The following is a 16,318-nucleotide window of genomic DNA, read 5'->3' on the forward strand; positions in this document are numbered from 1 at the left end:
GGAACAGCAAGATAAAAGCCAGGATAAAAACAGCGGAATTGTTAAATCCATGAGCTGTTTCTTTGGGAAAAAAATAAAACAAAACTAAGAAACAGCACACTGCTAGAAAACAAATCAAGGAAAGAAACCCTGCATCAATATTGTTAGAAATGAGAAGGAACATATGTGACGAAAAACAACGCATTCAGAATTAAGGGAGTACTCTGCACAATTGCATACTAATACATTGGGAAAACTCAATTTTTTCCGCTTATAAAAATCCAAATTACCAAAATTGACAGAGGAAATATAAAACCTAAATCAACCACCAAAAAAAAAGTTCCTGTTTTTTCTCAAATATATCTTTTATAAGATATATTTTCTGCTCTCCAAAAAGGCCTCGAGATGTGATGAATTTGCTTGTAAAATTATTTCCGATTTTTGAGGTGGATTCCACTCTTTCAAGTCTGTGTTCAGCTAACGTTTCCTGGGTGCCTACTCTCAGCCCAACAGAGTTGTCATGTAAGGTCAACATTCCTGTGTCATAAAAAATGACTGGAAGGTCATCAAATTCATCCTGTGAGGCACACTTGACCTCCTTAGACCTGACAAGGGAGATAACCTCCATAAGCTTTGTGGAGAGATCAACAGAACAAAAACTGGTGTATGTGTGTATATGTGACTATCTGATCATTATCTCTTCTAGAATGAGAACTCACAAGCGTGAGAGCAGACAGGAAGTTATTTATGTAAACAATGCGTATAAATTAGTAACATCAAGACCTCTAAGTGAACAAAGATTTAAATAAGAAAAGCTGACAAAATGTTTGTTGAAAGATGTTCAAGCTCAAGTTAAATAAGACAAGTACTATCTTACACATTAAATTAAATTGATTTTCCCCCAGAGCACACATTTTGCCTTGTGTCAGCCCTCTACTCTTAGCTCTGGCGTGGCCCATTTTCCTGAAGATTGTCTGGCTTTCTGGAGCAGGTAGATTGCAACGTGCCTAATCTGCCAATAAAGGCAATGAAGGCACAGAACAGACAGCAGCAGGCAAGACACACCAAGTGCTGCTCATTTGTACGCGTTTGCCTGTTCTGAGCAGCGGGTGATGTTAAGCACTCTTCAGACACGCTTGCTTTTGACACCTATAAATGAACAGCATGGAGTAACAGCCCAAATGCAGTTTTTAGCAGATTATTAAAACAAAGCATGTGCTTTTTCTCACTTCCCTGCTTGTTTAAAAAAAATAAATAAATAAAAGTGAGACGGACCCCCGTGTTGTCTGTGCCTTTCTATCACCTGGTAACTAATGCTTATTGAGGAAATAACCCTTTACAGAGAAAAATCAGTACTTCAGTCTTACCCAAGCTCCGTCCTGGAGGTGAAACTTTCTTCCTCATCAACTTCTATTTCTTATCTGCTTCATTACTTTGGAGTTCTAGCCAGAAGCAGGATGTGTCAAAAAAATCATTTTGGAAACTTGACCTGGTTTGGAAATTTGGAAATTTTCAAGTGAAGTAGCAGAAGACTGGTAAATCTGGTTCCAAGTGGAGTAAGATGCCCAGGGCCATCGTTACAACCACACTGTGATCTGGCACAACAGAATTTTCTAAGGGTGTCTCATTAGGTATTGATGGCATGAAATAATTACTGTCAAAGTGACCTTGTTGTCAAGGGGATGTAAACCAGCAAATCATCTAACACCAAGATAACATGGTGATACATTAAAATTGCATTTTGGTAGGATTTTAGCATGTGGTGGATTCAAAAGTGAAAAAAAAAACACCAAAATGTTCTTTACGCCATGGCTTGTGCTGCGTAAACGACAAGCGGCAAGGACAATTTTTAGTAGGTAGCTCCCGCTTCAGCATTCAGTCTTATGAGAAGTCTGCTTTTAAAAACTTCTACTGACAAACTGTACTTTTTACACAAAAACTTTTTTAGCTCCTTGATAACTGTTGGAAACAAATCCCTTGCCCCACACGTCCCTGAAGAGCGGAAACAGGACACGGTGCCATGGCATCACCGGAGGGGATGAACTGGTGTTATGCAGAAACCGAGGGAAGTGAATGGCTGGAGGCTGATGGCTCCTGAGCACCCGGTCAGATCTGTCTTCACCTGATTTGCAAAATGTTTTAAATGCACTCAACAAATACCTTCTCCTGCCTCAAAGAGATTTAGTTAGGTCGCCAAATTGGTGCAGCCAGTGGTTATGAAAACAAGGTTCACAAACCATTGGGTCAAGTCCCACCCGATGCATGAGCTAAGTTATCTAAGCTAAGAAACACTGGTAAAAACACCCTCTAGTTCTGATTATTAAGGGGACACAGGAATCACTGGACTGACCTGATTACCTGATTACAATGGATCCAGGGACTATGTGGTTCATAATGCTTTTGGCAAGCAGCATGACAAACAGTGCCATGGTGAGGGATGAGGCAGAGGCCGGAATGGTCTTCTAACCGAAATGTGGCCTCACTGTTCGCTTTCTTCAATGGTACAATTACAATAACATGGTAACAGTGTTGCCATTTGCAAAGCATTTCTCACAGACTCAAGCTCCACCTTCATTTGCAGATAAAATAACCGCCGGCCGAGCAGTTTCAACAGCTTTACCTCTAGGTTCAGACAATGTTAAATTCAGAATAATGCATATCTCCTAAATAGATGCAGGAAGGTTAAAAGCAAGGTCTTTCGAGATTTAGCCAAAGTTTGACTGTAAGCTCTGCCACGTCCTGGGGCCTTACCATTTTGGCAAGAGATTCTGCCCCTAAGCGCACGTGGTTTTCCCTAGCGGCTGGACCCAAGGGGAACATCCCGCTTGTACCTGCTGTGCCGAATGGCATCCTACTGTCACCAGCCTGTGAACAGGGCAGAGAGCAAAGACAGGTCTGTTGTTTCTAAGGAACATCAAAAAGAAACTGGCCCAGACCGTGAAGAGAAAGGAAGTGGAAAACAGACTTGCAATCTGTTCTAGGACGGACCACAATCTGTGGGAGACACAGATCTGATCTACTCAGAACAGTTCTAGAACTAAACACCGGGGCTCCTACTTCAGTGTTGTGTGTGTGCAGGCTCTCAGTGCAAATCTAGGAATGCACGAGTACCCTGGAGCATGGGAACACCATCTGAGAACACCTGTTGTTTGGCGGGGGCGGGGGGGTCACGGCAGGAAAATTCTATGTCCGTGTTACTCTGGAAGGCAGAGCCTGGCTCCCAGCCAAGGAATGTTCAATACATTATACATACACCTTCTGAATAGGTGTAGATAATTTTATTACAAAGACAGGATGGGAGGGGGAAAAAAGCCACTCAAAGTTTCAGTAATTCAATAATTTATTCCTCTAAAAAAGTGTGTAAAAGTATATAGCTCTCATTCACAAGGTATATATGAATGACATTTAAAATGGAGGCCTTTTAGTATTGTTTCTTTTTATCAAAGTCTTTAGTGTACTGTACCAGCGCTATACTGTAGTTTTAAATGAACTTCACATATTTTTGTATTCTTTCAAATTGTTTGCTATATATAAAAGAAGCTCACTGCAAAATGCTTGAAGGAAAAAAGGAAACAAAAGAAATTCAGAACTTCCCAGAAATGTACAGCTTTTACATTTAAAAAAGGTTCTGAAATATACATACAAGCATGCTGGACAATCCCACCCTCTCCCCTCCCCATTTCCCCTTTTTAGTTCAAACCATGGTAAGAGTTCTGATTTTTGCAGAATTTCCAAAATTAAAAATAAAAAAAAAATAAAATAACTTCTCACTCTGTAGCAAATCCAGGGCTTGTACATTTCAGATTAATTCAGTAAAAAACTCACAAGTAAAATAATGCATATTTAAGGGAAATATTATACAGACTTTTTCACACAGAAGTACATAATAAGATTTTTTAAAATCTATTGCCATTCATTTATTTTTGCACAAAAACGTATAAATATGTCACCAGCTTTTCTTAACTTAAAAAACTTAAATAAAAGACACCAGATGAAAACTACACTTTGCTGCCTTTTTTTTTTTAATTTTTGTAGGGGTTTTTTGTTTTTTGTGGTTTTTTTTCTTTTTTTGCTTAGAATTGGGTTTCTAGGGAAGAAAAGCCCCTGCATTAAAAACAGCCCATATTAAAAAAAAAAAAAATTCAAAGTTCTGATGAATTCTGGGAAAAAAAGCAACCCCAAAGTGGTAAAAGATTACAAATATCTACTTTACAATTTGTCTTCTCACCAAGATAATTTTATACAAGTTTACAATCTTCATCATCTTATGCTCTTCAAAAGGCCTTGAGAATTTTTCCTTTCTGATTAAGAAAAAATAGCACTGCAATATTTTTAAAGTCAATTTTACACTGTACACATTAGATACAAATGGTTTGATATATCAGATTTTTTTTTAACCTATACATTGCGAAAGTCACCCCCCCCCAATTGGTGGTACAGAGAATAAAATTATCCATTTACAAGTTATTTCTCTGCTTACATATTCCCACCACACAACTTTTTTTAATATAATGTTTTAAACGTTAGATTATTTCAAGAAAAATACTTTTACAAAATCATATCAGTTATTACATTTTTCCTTTTTTTTTTTTTTTTGTTTTTTTGTTAATAACCAGGATATGGAAGTCTCTTGGAAGAACTTTAAAATTTGCATGATTCTCTCCACAGATGACTAGAGCTCAACAGTCTGACCAGAGCGGCTTGCGGGAGGCAAGCCCACGCCCACTGCCCTCAGACAGAAACGTGCTGTGATGTCAGGGTCAGAAACGGGGTCTTAAAGACAACCCTCTTGGGCCTGAAATGAGGAGTCATAAAATACTTCAATTAGCCATTAATGCTTTAAAAAGGCATTATTTTTTTTTTAAAAAAAGTCCCACCACAAAGGCTCAACTTCAAGTACTAATTTAATGGTTAAGTTGTAATATTTCTTTGAAATAATATTCCTATGGTCCAGAAAAAAGTCACCATATTTATAACTGATTTTATGAGCAAACACTTTCAATTATGATATGTACATGAGTCCCTTTTGATCTGATGAGAGGAGAGACCTGGCTTTCAATAAGAATTCACTAGAAAATATATTTCCATTGTGACTATATAAAACTAATGAAGGTACTTGCCTCCATGGCTCTGGGTTGAGCTTGACTGCCTGCCTTCTGTATAAAAATGTTATCCTTCATGAAACGCTGGCCACTTTTAATAAGAAACATGGCAGAATGTTTACCCAGTTTGTTCTTAATAATAAAGCCTACTGCTGGGTGGTTTTGAATATATTACTTTTTAGGCATATCTCCCCAATCTCTTTTCACTCCTTTTCCAGCTTCTAGGACAGAGGTATGTAGTCAAAGAATCCTATGGTAGATCTGAGTTGGGTTTCAGCTACTGTACCTGGTCCTCATGAATTAAAAAAAAAAAAAAAATCAAAAGAAAGTCACAAAAAAACATGACAAAACAACTTAAAATAAATAAACAAAATGAAGATGTCTCCAGACCTTTTCTATCTACACACAGGTATGAAGTCAACCAAAGCATTCATGCCAATCTAGATGGGAGCACTAGGGAGACAGAAACCCCGTTAAGAAGTCATATACTTGAGCTGGTTCTTATTTTTAAAAAGTCCCAGATTATGGAGTTCAGGTAACCCACAGGCCATACACCAATAACTAGAGGATTTCATCCAAAAGGGCTAAACTGCCCTTGTTTTTAAACAGAGACTGGAAACACAGACTCTTGTGCAAAAGGATACTGTCTCTTCTGTTTCCCTCTTAAAAACCAACAATAAAAAACTTCCTGTGGACCAGTGGTTTGGGGCTGCACACACCGTAACACTGGCTAAAAGTCACTGCTTATTGGAAGTTTCCAGGTCCATGAGAGAAGTGTCAGTGAATCCCTCTGGTAATGAACACTGCAGAAATGACATGTGCCTGCTGAGGAGTAATCACAGTGCAGGACTGTGGAGAGTGGTCTCAAGAGGATGTGGGGCATTTGCAGAGTGTAGCAGGTTCCTTGGACTGAGGTTGCAGGGAGGAGGAACTGAGCCAGAGAGAACAAGTGCTTTTCCAATTAAAGTATATTCATGATGGCATTGTACAACTGAGTGAGCACCACAAAGTGGACGGGAAGGCAGGAGGTACGGTCCTGGGTGGCCGGATTGCACGTGAGCCAGGACAGAGCGTTGTACTGCTCCAAAACAAACCTGCCAGAGAGAAGACACAAGTCAGGGGCACAAGGCGAGGCACAGGGGAGGCTGACACTACATCTGAACATTCCAGATGTCAGCGGGGGGGCGCCCTGGGTCATTCTTGCCCTTGTCCCATGTCTCCCTGCGGTACTTTTTCCCATGCACCCACCTCACCTAGCCCAGCACTACTGGCCACAAGTGGGGTCCCATGTGCTGTCTGTATGAAACAGGCACCGGGGTTCAAGGAATTCATAGTTTAAAAAAAAAAAAAAAAGCTTGTGAAATAGCTCATGGATATTTTTATATTAACTATTGAAATGATACTGTTTTTCATATACTTGATATTATTCTGATATATTTTTGATACAACTCTTAATATTAAAATTAACTTCACCAATTTATTTCACTATTTTAATATTGCTACTAAAAAAATTTAATTAGATATGTGGCTTCCATTATATTTCTCTTGGACAGTGCTGAACCAGAGACCCTGAAAGCCAAAATCATGTTGATTGGGTTCTTGCCTAACTATAATTTCCAAATCATTTAAGAGCTACCAAACATTAGAAAAAGCTTGCCTACTTCCTCAAGGTACATGAAGAATGTTTATGGCCTGCTAAAGTGCAAGAGAATTAGTGCACACTTCTCGGAGAGATTTCCCAACTACGGAATTTATGTTCTGGTTAATTTTATTTATATAATCTATGTCAGGGGGAGTAAAAAAGATGCTCTCAAAGCCAAGTGCTTTACGTTCCAGACTCTGTCTTCTAACCACCCACCCGGTAATTCTGATCGATTTTCATCACCATAAAATGCCTCCTTTAAATAGGAAGCAAAGGCAACTGTACTCGCACATACCTAATTTAACAAGGTACACTATTCTCCCTGTCTGGTGCTCACACGGGGGGGCTGCTGCTCTCACTGGCTAATCAGACAGTGCTCCCCTGCACAGAAAGTAGCACCCTTTCCACATTTTAATTAAACACCTTGGAAAAACAAAACTGAAGGAAGATTATTTCAAACCGTACAGCTATGTTGCCTACGTCTGTATCTACCTTAAAACATCAGATGTGGTTTTGGAGTCAAGAGGATGTGGAACCCGTTGAGAATTCCTGGCAGGGAGAAGTTCGTCCGTCTGTGCTACAGAAATGTGGTGATGCAGCGAAGCCTGGCAAAAGAACAAAGACAGTTACCTTCCTGGGCAGGAAAAAAAGGCAGACCCACGTCTGCTACAGATGCCCCCTGGAGTCCTTAGAATAAGTCACAGCTTCTAGAAGCCTGAATTTTAAGCTCACAGTAACCCCAATGTGATCCCAAATAACTCCATATCCTAGAGTTGGAAAAAGGCTAGCTTGGCAGCAAATACAAATGCACTGCAAATGATTCGATAACGTGCCTCTTCAGGTCTTAATCTCTAGAAGGCCCCAGGGTCTGGATACGGCTGACTGTCCCCTTGTGGTGGTGGTTTAACCTGTTCTTCTATCCTGACTTCCCGTAAGTTGCTAGATCTAGAGACTCAATTAGGTTCAGACTCTTTCTGGGGAGCGAGGGAAAGAGGGTGCAAGAACACTTCGTAACTGGTGCTACGTCCTTCTTACTGCATCACCTCAGAAGGCAGCTAGTGTCTGCTGCCCCACTGGATTTAAGAGTTAACCAGCATGCTCCATTCATTATAAAGTTCCCCACCAATTTTTCACCTAATGGCTTTAGCATAGTTTACTTTATTCAATAACTGAGAAATATAGTATGTGAAGGAGAGTTAATACATATGCTTCTCTATTTTTTAGTTTTCAAATTAATGAATTGTTGCTCTAGTAGCTTCAAAAGGTGACTGAGAAAATGTTCTGGTTTTCAGCACAGTTATGAACCCATGTATTTGTTTTAGTCTCCTGCTACCACCGTTCTTTTTTATGTTCAAACTGTCTCATCACTGGGCAATGGGAACCCTCCAGTAGGCTCCTGGGTCCTTTGCAGTAACTCAATTATCTTACGCAACTTCCCTGCTCTCCGATGTGACAACATATCATAGGTTCATCTTGAATATCTCTTACTTCAGACCTACAATCAGTCATTTCTTCAAAGAAACTCTCTGGTTCTTTCAAACGGTAAATGGCTTTCAGAACCACAGCTGTGGCAAGAGAGCTGTAGACTGAGCTAAAGAATGTGCACACCTTTCTTAAGGGGGAAAAAACAAATCTGCGTTCATCCTGACAACTCTAATTTGAAATAAAGATGACATGGATTTTTATATAACTTCCTGGTTTCATCATCATATGTCATAGCCATTAAAGAAAATGGCTTCAACTGTTTTTGGTTTAACCTCCCATTGTTTCTTTTTGAAAACACAAGCAGGTGTGTGCATGCACGCATCTCATCACAATTACTACAAGGTAATCTACACTCCACAGAAGGATTATATGACAACAATCCTGACTTTGTTGTGGATAACTAACACTCCACTGAACGGAGGTACTAGTTTATTCAACCAGTCCCTTACTGGTGGACAGTTTGTGTGTTTCCAATCTTTTACATTTTTCATTTTTTGGTGTTGCCAGCTTCTTCTGAACAGACTTCCAGAGGTGGAATTGCTGCACCAAAAGGGAAGCGTGTGGGGTTGTGTCACCTGGCTCTCCTACTGGCGCCAGGGCCATGTCCCCACAGCCCTGCCAACAGAGCATGTTGTCAAACTTCTGGCTTCTTGCCAATCTGTGGGTGAGACATGGATTTCATTCCTGGTTCTTTCATCCAAACCGGAAGTGGGCGATCTTTTGTTTTAACCCTTAAGTTGGATGAAAGGGTTCCAAGACCTACACAGGAAGGAGCACGTGCCAATGTAAATTTAGCTGCCTCCTGCCCTACTCTAACGAAGAAAGCTGAAGCCTATGGCAGGGGAGGAAGAGATCAGCCAATTCCGATCACCTCTGCCCCAGCTTACCTTCACCGATGGCAATGCAGCGTGGACTGACACACAACCACGTGTCCACCCGACATGTAGCCTGTGGGCCCCACAAAGTCTCCACCTTGGGTTAATGTGCTTGATTGCTTCCTTTGTGTCACGGTTTTGGGTTCCTCTCCTGCATTCTACTCCCCACCCACCCCAACTGTAATTAAAATACCCTCAGAGTATATGAAGATGTGAAAGAAACAGGGAACACAGTAAGACATGGTGACTGAGACACAAGTTTCTAACCACACCTGAATTTAAGCATAAGTCCCTCCTCCCCCAAACTTCAAATATGACACCAAACCAACCTTTAGGAAGAGGGGGCACTGATTCTGAGCCTGGGGACATGATGACCAAAACCACTGGGGGAGATTCTCCGCTTTGGCAGTTGACACAAAATACCCGAGGGCCAGAGGCTGCTGCTTCAGCTCCTCAGGTGCCTCTCTAGAGAGAAGACGCTCACCCTGACTCTGAAAAACAAAGTTCCAAGAGCATGATCAGCGCTTATCACTTCAAATAAAGCTTTGCACATCAACTCTTTACCAAGTCACTGTGCACACTGTGGACCCCGTTCTGGCAGCTTTTCGCACAAAAATGCCAGATGACTGAGAAAGGTCAACAGGGGAACTTTGCTGCATGCACAGACATCTGATGAGAAATATGGCCCAGGCAGAAGGTACCAGCAAAACCTAACTCCATCCGTCCAGCAAATGCAGATTTTTTTGCTCTGGGCTTTTCCTGTTAAATGTAAGATGTGTTCTGAGGCATTAGGTGTCAAACTAAAGGTGGAAAGAATGGCCTCTGGCAGCTGAAGGCACCCCCACACCTAGGTGCTCTTTCACCAGCCATCAACCAAAATACACGAGCGCACCTGACCATCTACTGTCAACAACACGGATGTTAGGAAAACGTAATACTGCACCACTCCTTTGTGTGACAACAGTGTCCCTGACGTCCCAGCAGTGTAAGATCTGCTCATGAAGGGGCCTTGTTTTAATTTTCAGCAAACTCCTTAATACGAGATCCCTGTGAGAGCCTTACTGTGTGTTTTGGCAATTGATACTTTTCTCATCTTTGGTTCTTTTAGCTGGCTCCAAGAGCTGAAAATGTACCTATTATTCAAGCAATAGGAAGTCATCATGTGTTTTCAAAGGCCTTCTGTTTGGAGGAAAAAATGAATCCTCAACTATCACATCAAGTTGTATTAATTCTGAGCTGGTTAAAAAATAAAAACTTACTGCCACCCTTAACAAGTTCTTTCCCCTGTTGTAATGCCTTAACTGGATATCAAAGAATCTTTAATGCTTCAGAAAGAGGAACTACTGAAAGCCTCTCAGGGGTCACCTGGCTGCAGGTGTTCAGAACAGTGCTATTTAAACTATGACATTCAATCTCAGACTTCAGGGCTTGAGGCTCCAAGAAAGGCAGAAAGTACAGCAAAGCTCTGTTTCTTACAAAACTCACATGACCCTTCAAAGACCAATTCTTTGTTCCTGGATAAGCTAAAGTGCAACCATGGGCACTGAAAGGTGGTTGCTATTATTTCCATTTCACAGATAAGGTAAGTGAGGCTGAGAAAGATCAAGCAAGCTTGGTCAAGGTCACCAAGCTAGAAGCCGTGCAGCTGTTAACTCTGAACTACATCTATCAAACTCCAGGGCATGCGTTCTTAGTTGCTATGCTATTTGCCTCTAGAATTCACTTTAATCCTAAATTAAAACATCAACTACCTAACGTAAAATCTGTGATCTTGGTTCCTATCACAACAATCTCCAAAGAAGCAATAAACTGTCATTAACTGGCAAATGATTATGGAGGAAATAAAGACACTTAACGAGCTCTTCCTTCTAGAAAGGAGGACTGGGGGACAGGCAGTTACATGAGGGTAAATCTACCGAGTAGCTCTTCCCTGGTTTTATCTGCTCTGTGACTAACATTTTAAATCTTCCTTCTCTTGCCTGGCCCTCAATGAACTCCAGGCTGGCAACGAAGAGTCCCAAGGACAGAAACCTAAGTCCTCTTACTACAGCTCTGTCTTTAAATGAGAGTGAGCAGAGTTGTTTATGCTTGCCCAGTTTAACATAGTAGACAGAGCCATTTTTCTATGTCTTAAAGCTCAATCTCGCAATATTTTAAATAAAAGGTACAAAAGAGTGGTAAGGCATGAATCATCTAGCTTTTAAACAAAGTTAACACAGGCTACAGCAAAACCTTTAACTCTTCGATCCTGTTAATCTACCTCCAATATCTTTGGGATATTTAAAGATGAAACTAGTTATCAGCTCTGATGTGTCTCCTTAATACTGGGTCATCAACCTGGACACTTCTCCAAAATCAACCTTTCGTGGGCCCTTGCCATTTCAAAACCTGGCTACAGAAAAGACTGGAACTATATATAAATCAAGGCACCATGACAAGAAACAGAAAGAGTAAAGCTCATTTCAGAATAATCAACCATCAACAATGTGTTCTTCAATTAAGACAGTCACTTTACATGTTAAGTAAGTAGAGTTGTCGAACTAGCCTCTGAAAAGCCACTATTTTGGCAAAAAAAATAAAAAATAAATAACCGGGAAGGAGATGGCAACCAAAACTAAATTTTGCGGAGAAAACAGTCATTGCAAAAAAGCCTTCCTGCTACAATAGGACTATTCTTCTGATAAAAAACATATTCATCAGGAACATTTTCAGGAATAATAATCCACTTCTTTCTAATTCGTGCCTTCAATCAAAACAGAACAACTACAGAGTCACTTTTCCACACTGATTTCTCTGGTACCAGGGACCAAGACGACCATTAAGAAGAACGGTGCATGAAGTAAAGAGGCAATCACCCTTCCAGAGGATTATTTTCCCTGAAGGCCAAGGTTGTTTTAACAACATACTTGAAATCATCCTTACCCGACTGTGCTGGAAGTGAGAGCCCACACCAATTCCAGAAGGAGAGCCTGGGGAAGGAACTGGGGAGGAGTTGGGAGAGGAATGGAGGTTCCCAGTCATTAATATGCCAATGTCATTGTCCATATCATCTGGGAATGGAAGGTCAACAAACATGTCATCTAGAAAGAAGGGAGAAAAAGCACAAAAATTTAAAAAATAATCCATATCCACAACTTAAACAATATTCTGTTTTGTTGGCCCATGACTGTTATAAGCACATGCTGTTAGCAACTTAGTAAGATTTATTAATGTGTGCATACTGGGTGCAAGGCACTGAAAACTGTTTTTGCATTTTGTGTTCTCTTCAGTGATCTTCTAATGTGAAGTATTAACAGACTGGAGAAATAAAGAACATAAAACAGAACTCCACACTCTGTAGAGCTTCCGAAGAAGGCACATAAAAAGATGGCGAAACAGCTAAAGAAGCAATTTAATTATTAAACAAAGTTAAAACTGACACCATCCTAGAAAACAGCAGACTCCATCTATGCATCCAATTAGCATCTAAAATCCTGGAGGCTGAATTAATACATGTTAATAGGTGTGAACTTGCCCTGAAACTGGAGGCCTATTCCAAAAGCAGATCAAAGCATGATGTTTTCATTAAGAAATCTTCTCCCACATTATAAAAGTAAGGTACACACACAGCAGAAAATTTGGAAATAAAAGAATAAAAAGGGAACACTACCACCCAGAATACAAGTACTGTGAACATTTTTGCTACAACTCTTTTTCTCGTATCGTAACTCCACTTTGATCACACTATCTATAAAATTTAGTATCCTTTTACCCTCCCCCTCTAACAGGAGTAAATGCGGGTAGTTATTAAAAAATCTTCAAAAAACAATGCAAATGGCTACATAATACTGGGCATTTTAGTTTATAAGTCATCACTACTTAACAAATGCCTTAAGAGATAACCAAACCAAAAAAATTTATTAAGAATAATCAAATGAGGAGTTGTTTTGAAGCAAATTAGATTCCCAATGATCAGCTAAAGACAGGAGCGAGTTCACACTGCCTGGGAATCTGCATACATTTCAAATCAGATCAGCAACTGTTTACTAAAAGAGCGGCCCCCATGTGCCGGACACTACCAACCAGATATATTTTTGCCTGTGGGGAAAAACAGTAGAAAAGTAATTACACAAGAAAGGAAAATACTTATTTGGTCTTGGTAATAGTGTCCATGAACCTTCAAAACCAAACAGATTCTCCAACCTTCAATCCCCTCTTCATATTTTGTATGTTGTTTATTCTAACACATGCAGCAGCCCACTGACTCCAATACTTCAGCTCTGCGTCTTGCTGGAGAATTTGAGTTCTATCCTTACATGGCTTTCCACACTCACCATTGTTGGGGCTAAACCCATCTTCATTGGGATAGTTGGCTGGAGCCACCTGGATGGTTGACGATGTTGGGAACACCAAGATGTGTGTACAGGAAGCATCTTGAGGGGTGTTCAGCTGAGATGACTGCATGTTTAGAGCGGTACTTCGGCCAAAAACGGAACCCATTGTGACGGCATCTTAAAAAAAAAGAAAAAGAAAAAACTGTATCACTTCCCTTCTGTGCATCAGTAAACAACTCCAGAAATGAAGTTCTAGGAGGACCTGAGCTGGACAGACAAGTGTGTGACACAACTGCTCATATGGATACACATTTAAAGTTCCACCTAACTGTTTATCTTCAAAAAAAACAAGACTCAGAGCATACAGCTATGAAAACCCAAGCCTCATGTCATATGGGAAAGGTTAAGATAAAACTGGACTGTGCCCACCAAATATGTTTTAATTACTTAGATAAGAAGCATTTCTAAAAATAAATCTCCCACTTCCTTCCTGTGGTTGCTCACAATTTATAAAGGACTATCCTAAATGATACAATTCTGTAGAAATGGTATCATTCAACTAGTAGCTATGATAACTAGCATTGAGTGCTTACTACCTGCCAGATTCTGTGCTAAACTCTGTATTCACTGACAGCATCTTATTCAATCACCTACAGCTACCTCGAGGTACAACGATTATCCCCACACCATGAAGAGGACAGACAACAAAGAAGTTATGAGGTATGTCCAAATGGTGCAGGCAACAATTAACCTAGGGTCTAATGAGGCCAGCACCGGACATCTGCCCCTCACTGGGCTGACGGTGAACAAGCTCATTCTCACACATCACTACTGATTTTCATAGGAAGTCAGTGGATAGGATGTCCCATTTGATCAGAGATATAGCTGAAGGATAAAAGCAGGCTAAAAAAGGTAGAAAATTAGAAAATGGCTTAATTATAAAATTACAAAATAGCTTAGTTGCTAATGTTTAAAAAATTCTGTGGCCACAATCTTGTGGCTATCCACGCACTAGCGCTCCCATTTACTGAGCGCGTACCCCGGGCCGGACACTGCACTAACTACTTCACCTCTCTATTTGTCTCACCATTCACCTTCAACCACATCAGAAAGACTCAAATATCCTCTCGAGGCTGCTTAGAGATTGTCAAATATCTGTCCTCGAAAGGATATTCAAATACGTATCACAACAGTAGTGGCCCCTTTAGGGGCTTCTGGAGGGCGATCCTCATACACTAACAACAATCGGGGTCACAGTAACTGGCCATGACCCTAAAAGCTCTCAGTCTTAGGCTCTCTTCCAAATGATGGTCAACAAAGATAACAAAATCACATAACCCCTCCCCTTGGAAGAGACCAAATTTCCATTTTTGAACCCTAAGTACAATCCTCTCTCACAAACGTAATGAAGATCTATTCTACACTTGTCTGTAGACTTAAGTTTGAGTGAGTTGAACGGACGTGACAGCTCATTAATGAAACTGACAAGAAGAGATTTACCTGGCATCACTACGAAGGACCCCTGGGGCTCCATGGCAACCAGGCAGGCACTAAGGATTGAAGGAGAGTCTGCGGCAGAGATTCCACACATCCGGCACACGTCCTTGAGCCGTTTGCTGATTGTCTGTAGTGAACATTCTCCAAGGAGGATACTCCAATCTGAAATCAAATATCACAGTCATACACAGTCTTTAGAAATTCATACTGATAGGAGGTTTAAGCATTTTACCAGATTTGCCTGGTAATTGAATTTCCAGGATTGGCCCTAAAGGGAATAAGGCTTTACACAGGTTCCCCTTCTTGCTACAAAGAAAATGTTACTTGACCTCTCTTACACTTCATTAACAAAGAAACAAAGGCTTACTATTCTGTCAACTGAAATCATGTCTGAAATGAGCTGGGAGAGTCCAGCACAGACCCACATAGATTTAGGTGCTTCAAATGCTTTTGATGATGAGGCCAATCTGTTCTATCCTTTCTTCTCCTCCTCTTTCTCCAGGTCTGGTTCTTTCACTGCCCCTCCACCCCCACCCCCATCAGCACTTTTCTTTAGAAGAATGCACAGTTGGAGGCAAACCTCAGTTCTATTTACTGTTGTAGGTTGGTTGTTTCCATGAAAGGCAGTGCAGAAATAAGGGGAACCCTTCTTAGAAGGCCCAAGAGAGCTGATAAACAATGGGTGTGAGTGAAATGCTCCAGATGATGTCACACTAATTGTTCCAGATTAAAACGCTGGCACACATTTTCTGATATTTGTTTACTGCCTCCACATAAAGGCACTGTGTGTCCTCAGAGAACTATAGAGGGTTACGTGACTCTGGCAGTGGGGAAGGACTCCGTCTTCTCTGTGACCTCCCGCGCACACGGAGCGTGCCATGCTCCTGCAGCAGCACGCGCTACCCGTGTCCCACCCCACCGTCCCCCTGAGGAAAGGCCACTCCGCTACAGGTTTCCATTTCCACGTAGTTTTTTCAAACACACTGTTCTCCCCTTAAAGAGGTGAAAGGAACAATTGTTTCTTATTTCATATTCCTAAAGAACCTTAAACTGAAATGGCTGAACTTAAAAGTGAAATAAAAGACATGAAGAATGTATTTTTAAAAGCCATAGAAAAATCAAACAGGCATGAGTTTTGTATTTAAAACCACCTAAAAAGGAAAAGCAGTATCTGTATTTTATCACAAATACTCTGGTAATAAAAAACAAACACACAGTCGACTCTGAAATCTGTAGGCTCACATATGATACTGTCCCACAGAAAAGCAGCGTGGCGCAGACCTCAAGTCTCCAAAGGAACGAAATGGAGATCAGTAAACTGATCTCCTGTACACTAGGCTCTTCTCGGTGTCTCTGTCCCTTGAAAGGACATTGTCTCTCAACCTTCTGATGGGATCAGTCACACTTATATTCCATTCCCCTAAG

At 40.7% G+C, this 16,318-nt stretch overlaps 1 protein-coding gene across 3 annotated transcripts in view; it reads right to left on the bottom strand.

The window, feature by feature from the left end:
- Positions 1-3,301: 3,301 nt before the first annotated feature.
- The window catches only part of MED13L (mediator complex subunit 13L), a 301,840-nt gene continuing 288,823 nt past the window's right edge, over positions 3,302-16,318 (bottom strand). For 2 of the 3 annotated variants that reach the window (XM_027576373.2, XM_027576372.2), the window contains exons 26-31: positions 14,897-15,055; positions 13,397-13,573; positions 12,006-12,163; positions 9,413-9,574; positions 7,216-7,328; positions 3,302-6,175 (exon numbers count right to left, since the gene is read on the bottom strand). In XM_027576373.2, the coding sequence (XP_027432174.1) occupies positions 6,043-6,175; positions 7,216-7,328; positions 9,413-9,574; positions 12,006-12,163; positions 13,397-13,573; positions 14,897-15,055 (902 nt within the window). In that variant the 3' untranslated portion in view covers positions 3,302-6,042. Of the gene's footprint in view, positions 6,176-7,215; positions 7,329-9,412; positions 9,575-12,005; positions 12,164-13,396; positions 13,574-14,896; positions 15,056-16,318 lie in introns of those variants that run through there. The other variant, XR_003516937.2, reaches the window with a different exon arrangement.

This window comes from Zalophus californianus, chromosome 14 (genome assembly GCF_009762305.2).
Source record: "Zalophus californianus isolate mZalCal1 chromosome 14, mZalCal1.pri.v2, whole genome shotgun sequence".
Classification (NCBI taxonomy): Eukaryota; Metazoa; Chordata; class Mammalia; order Carnivora; family Otariidae; genus Zalophus; species Zalophus californianus.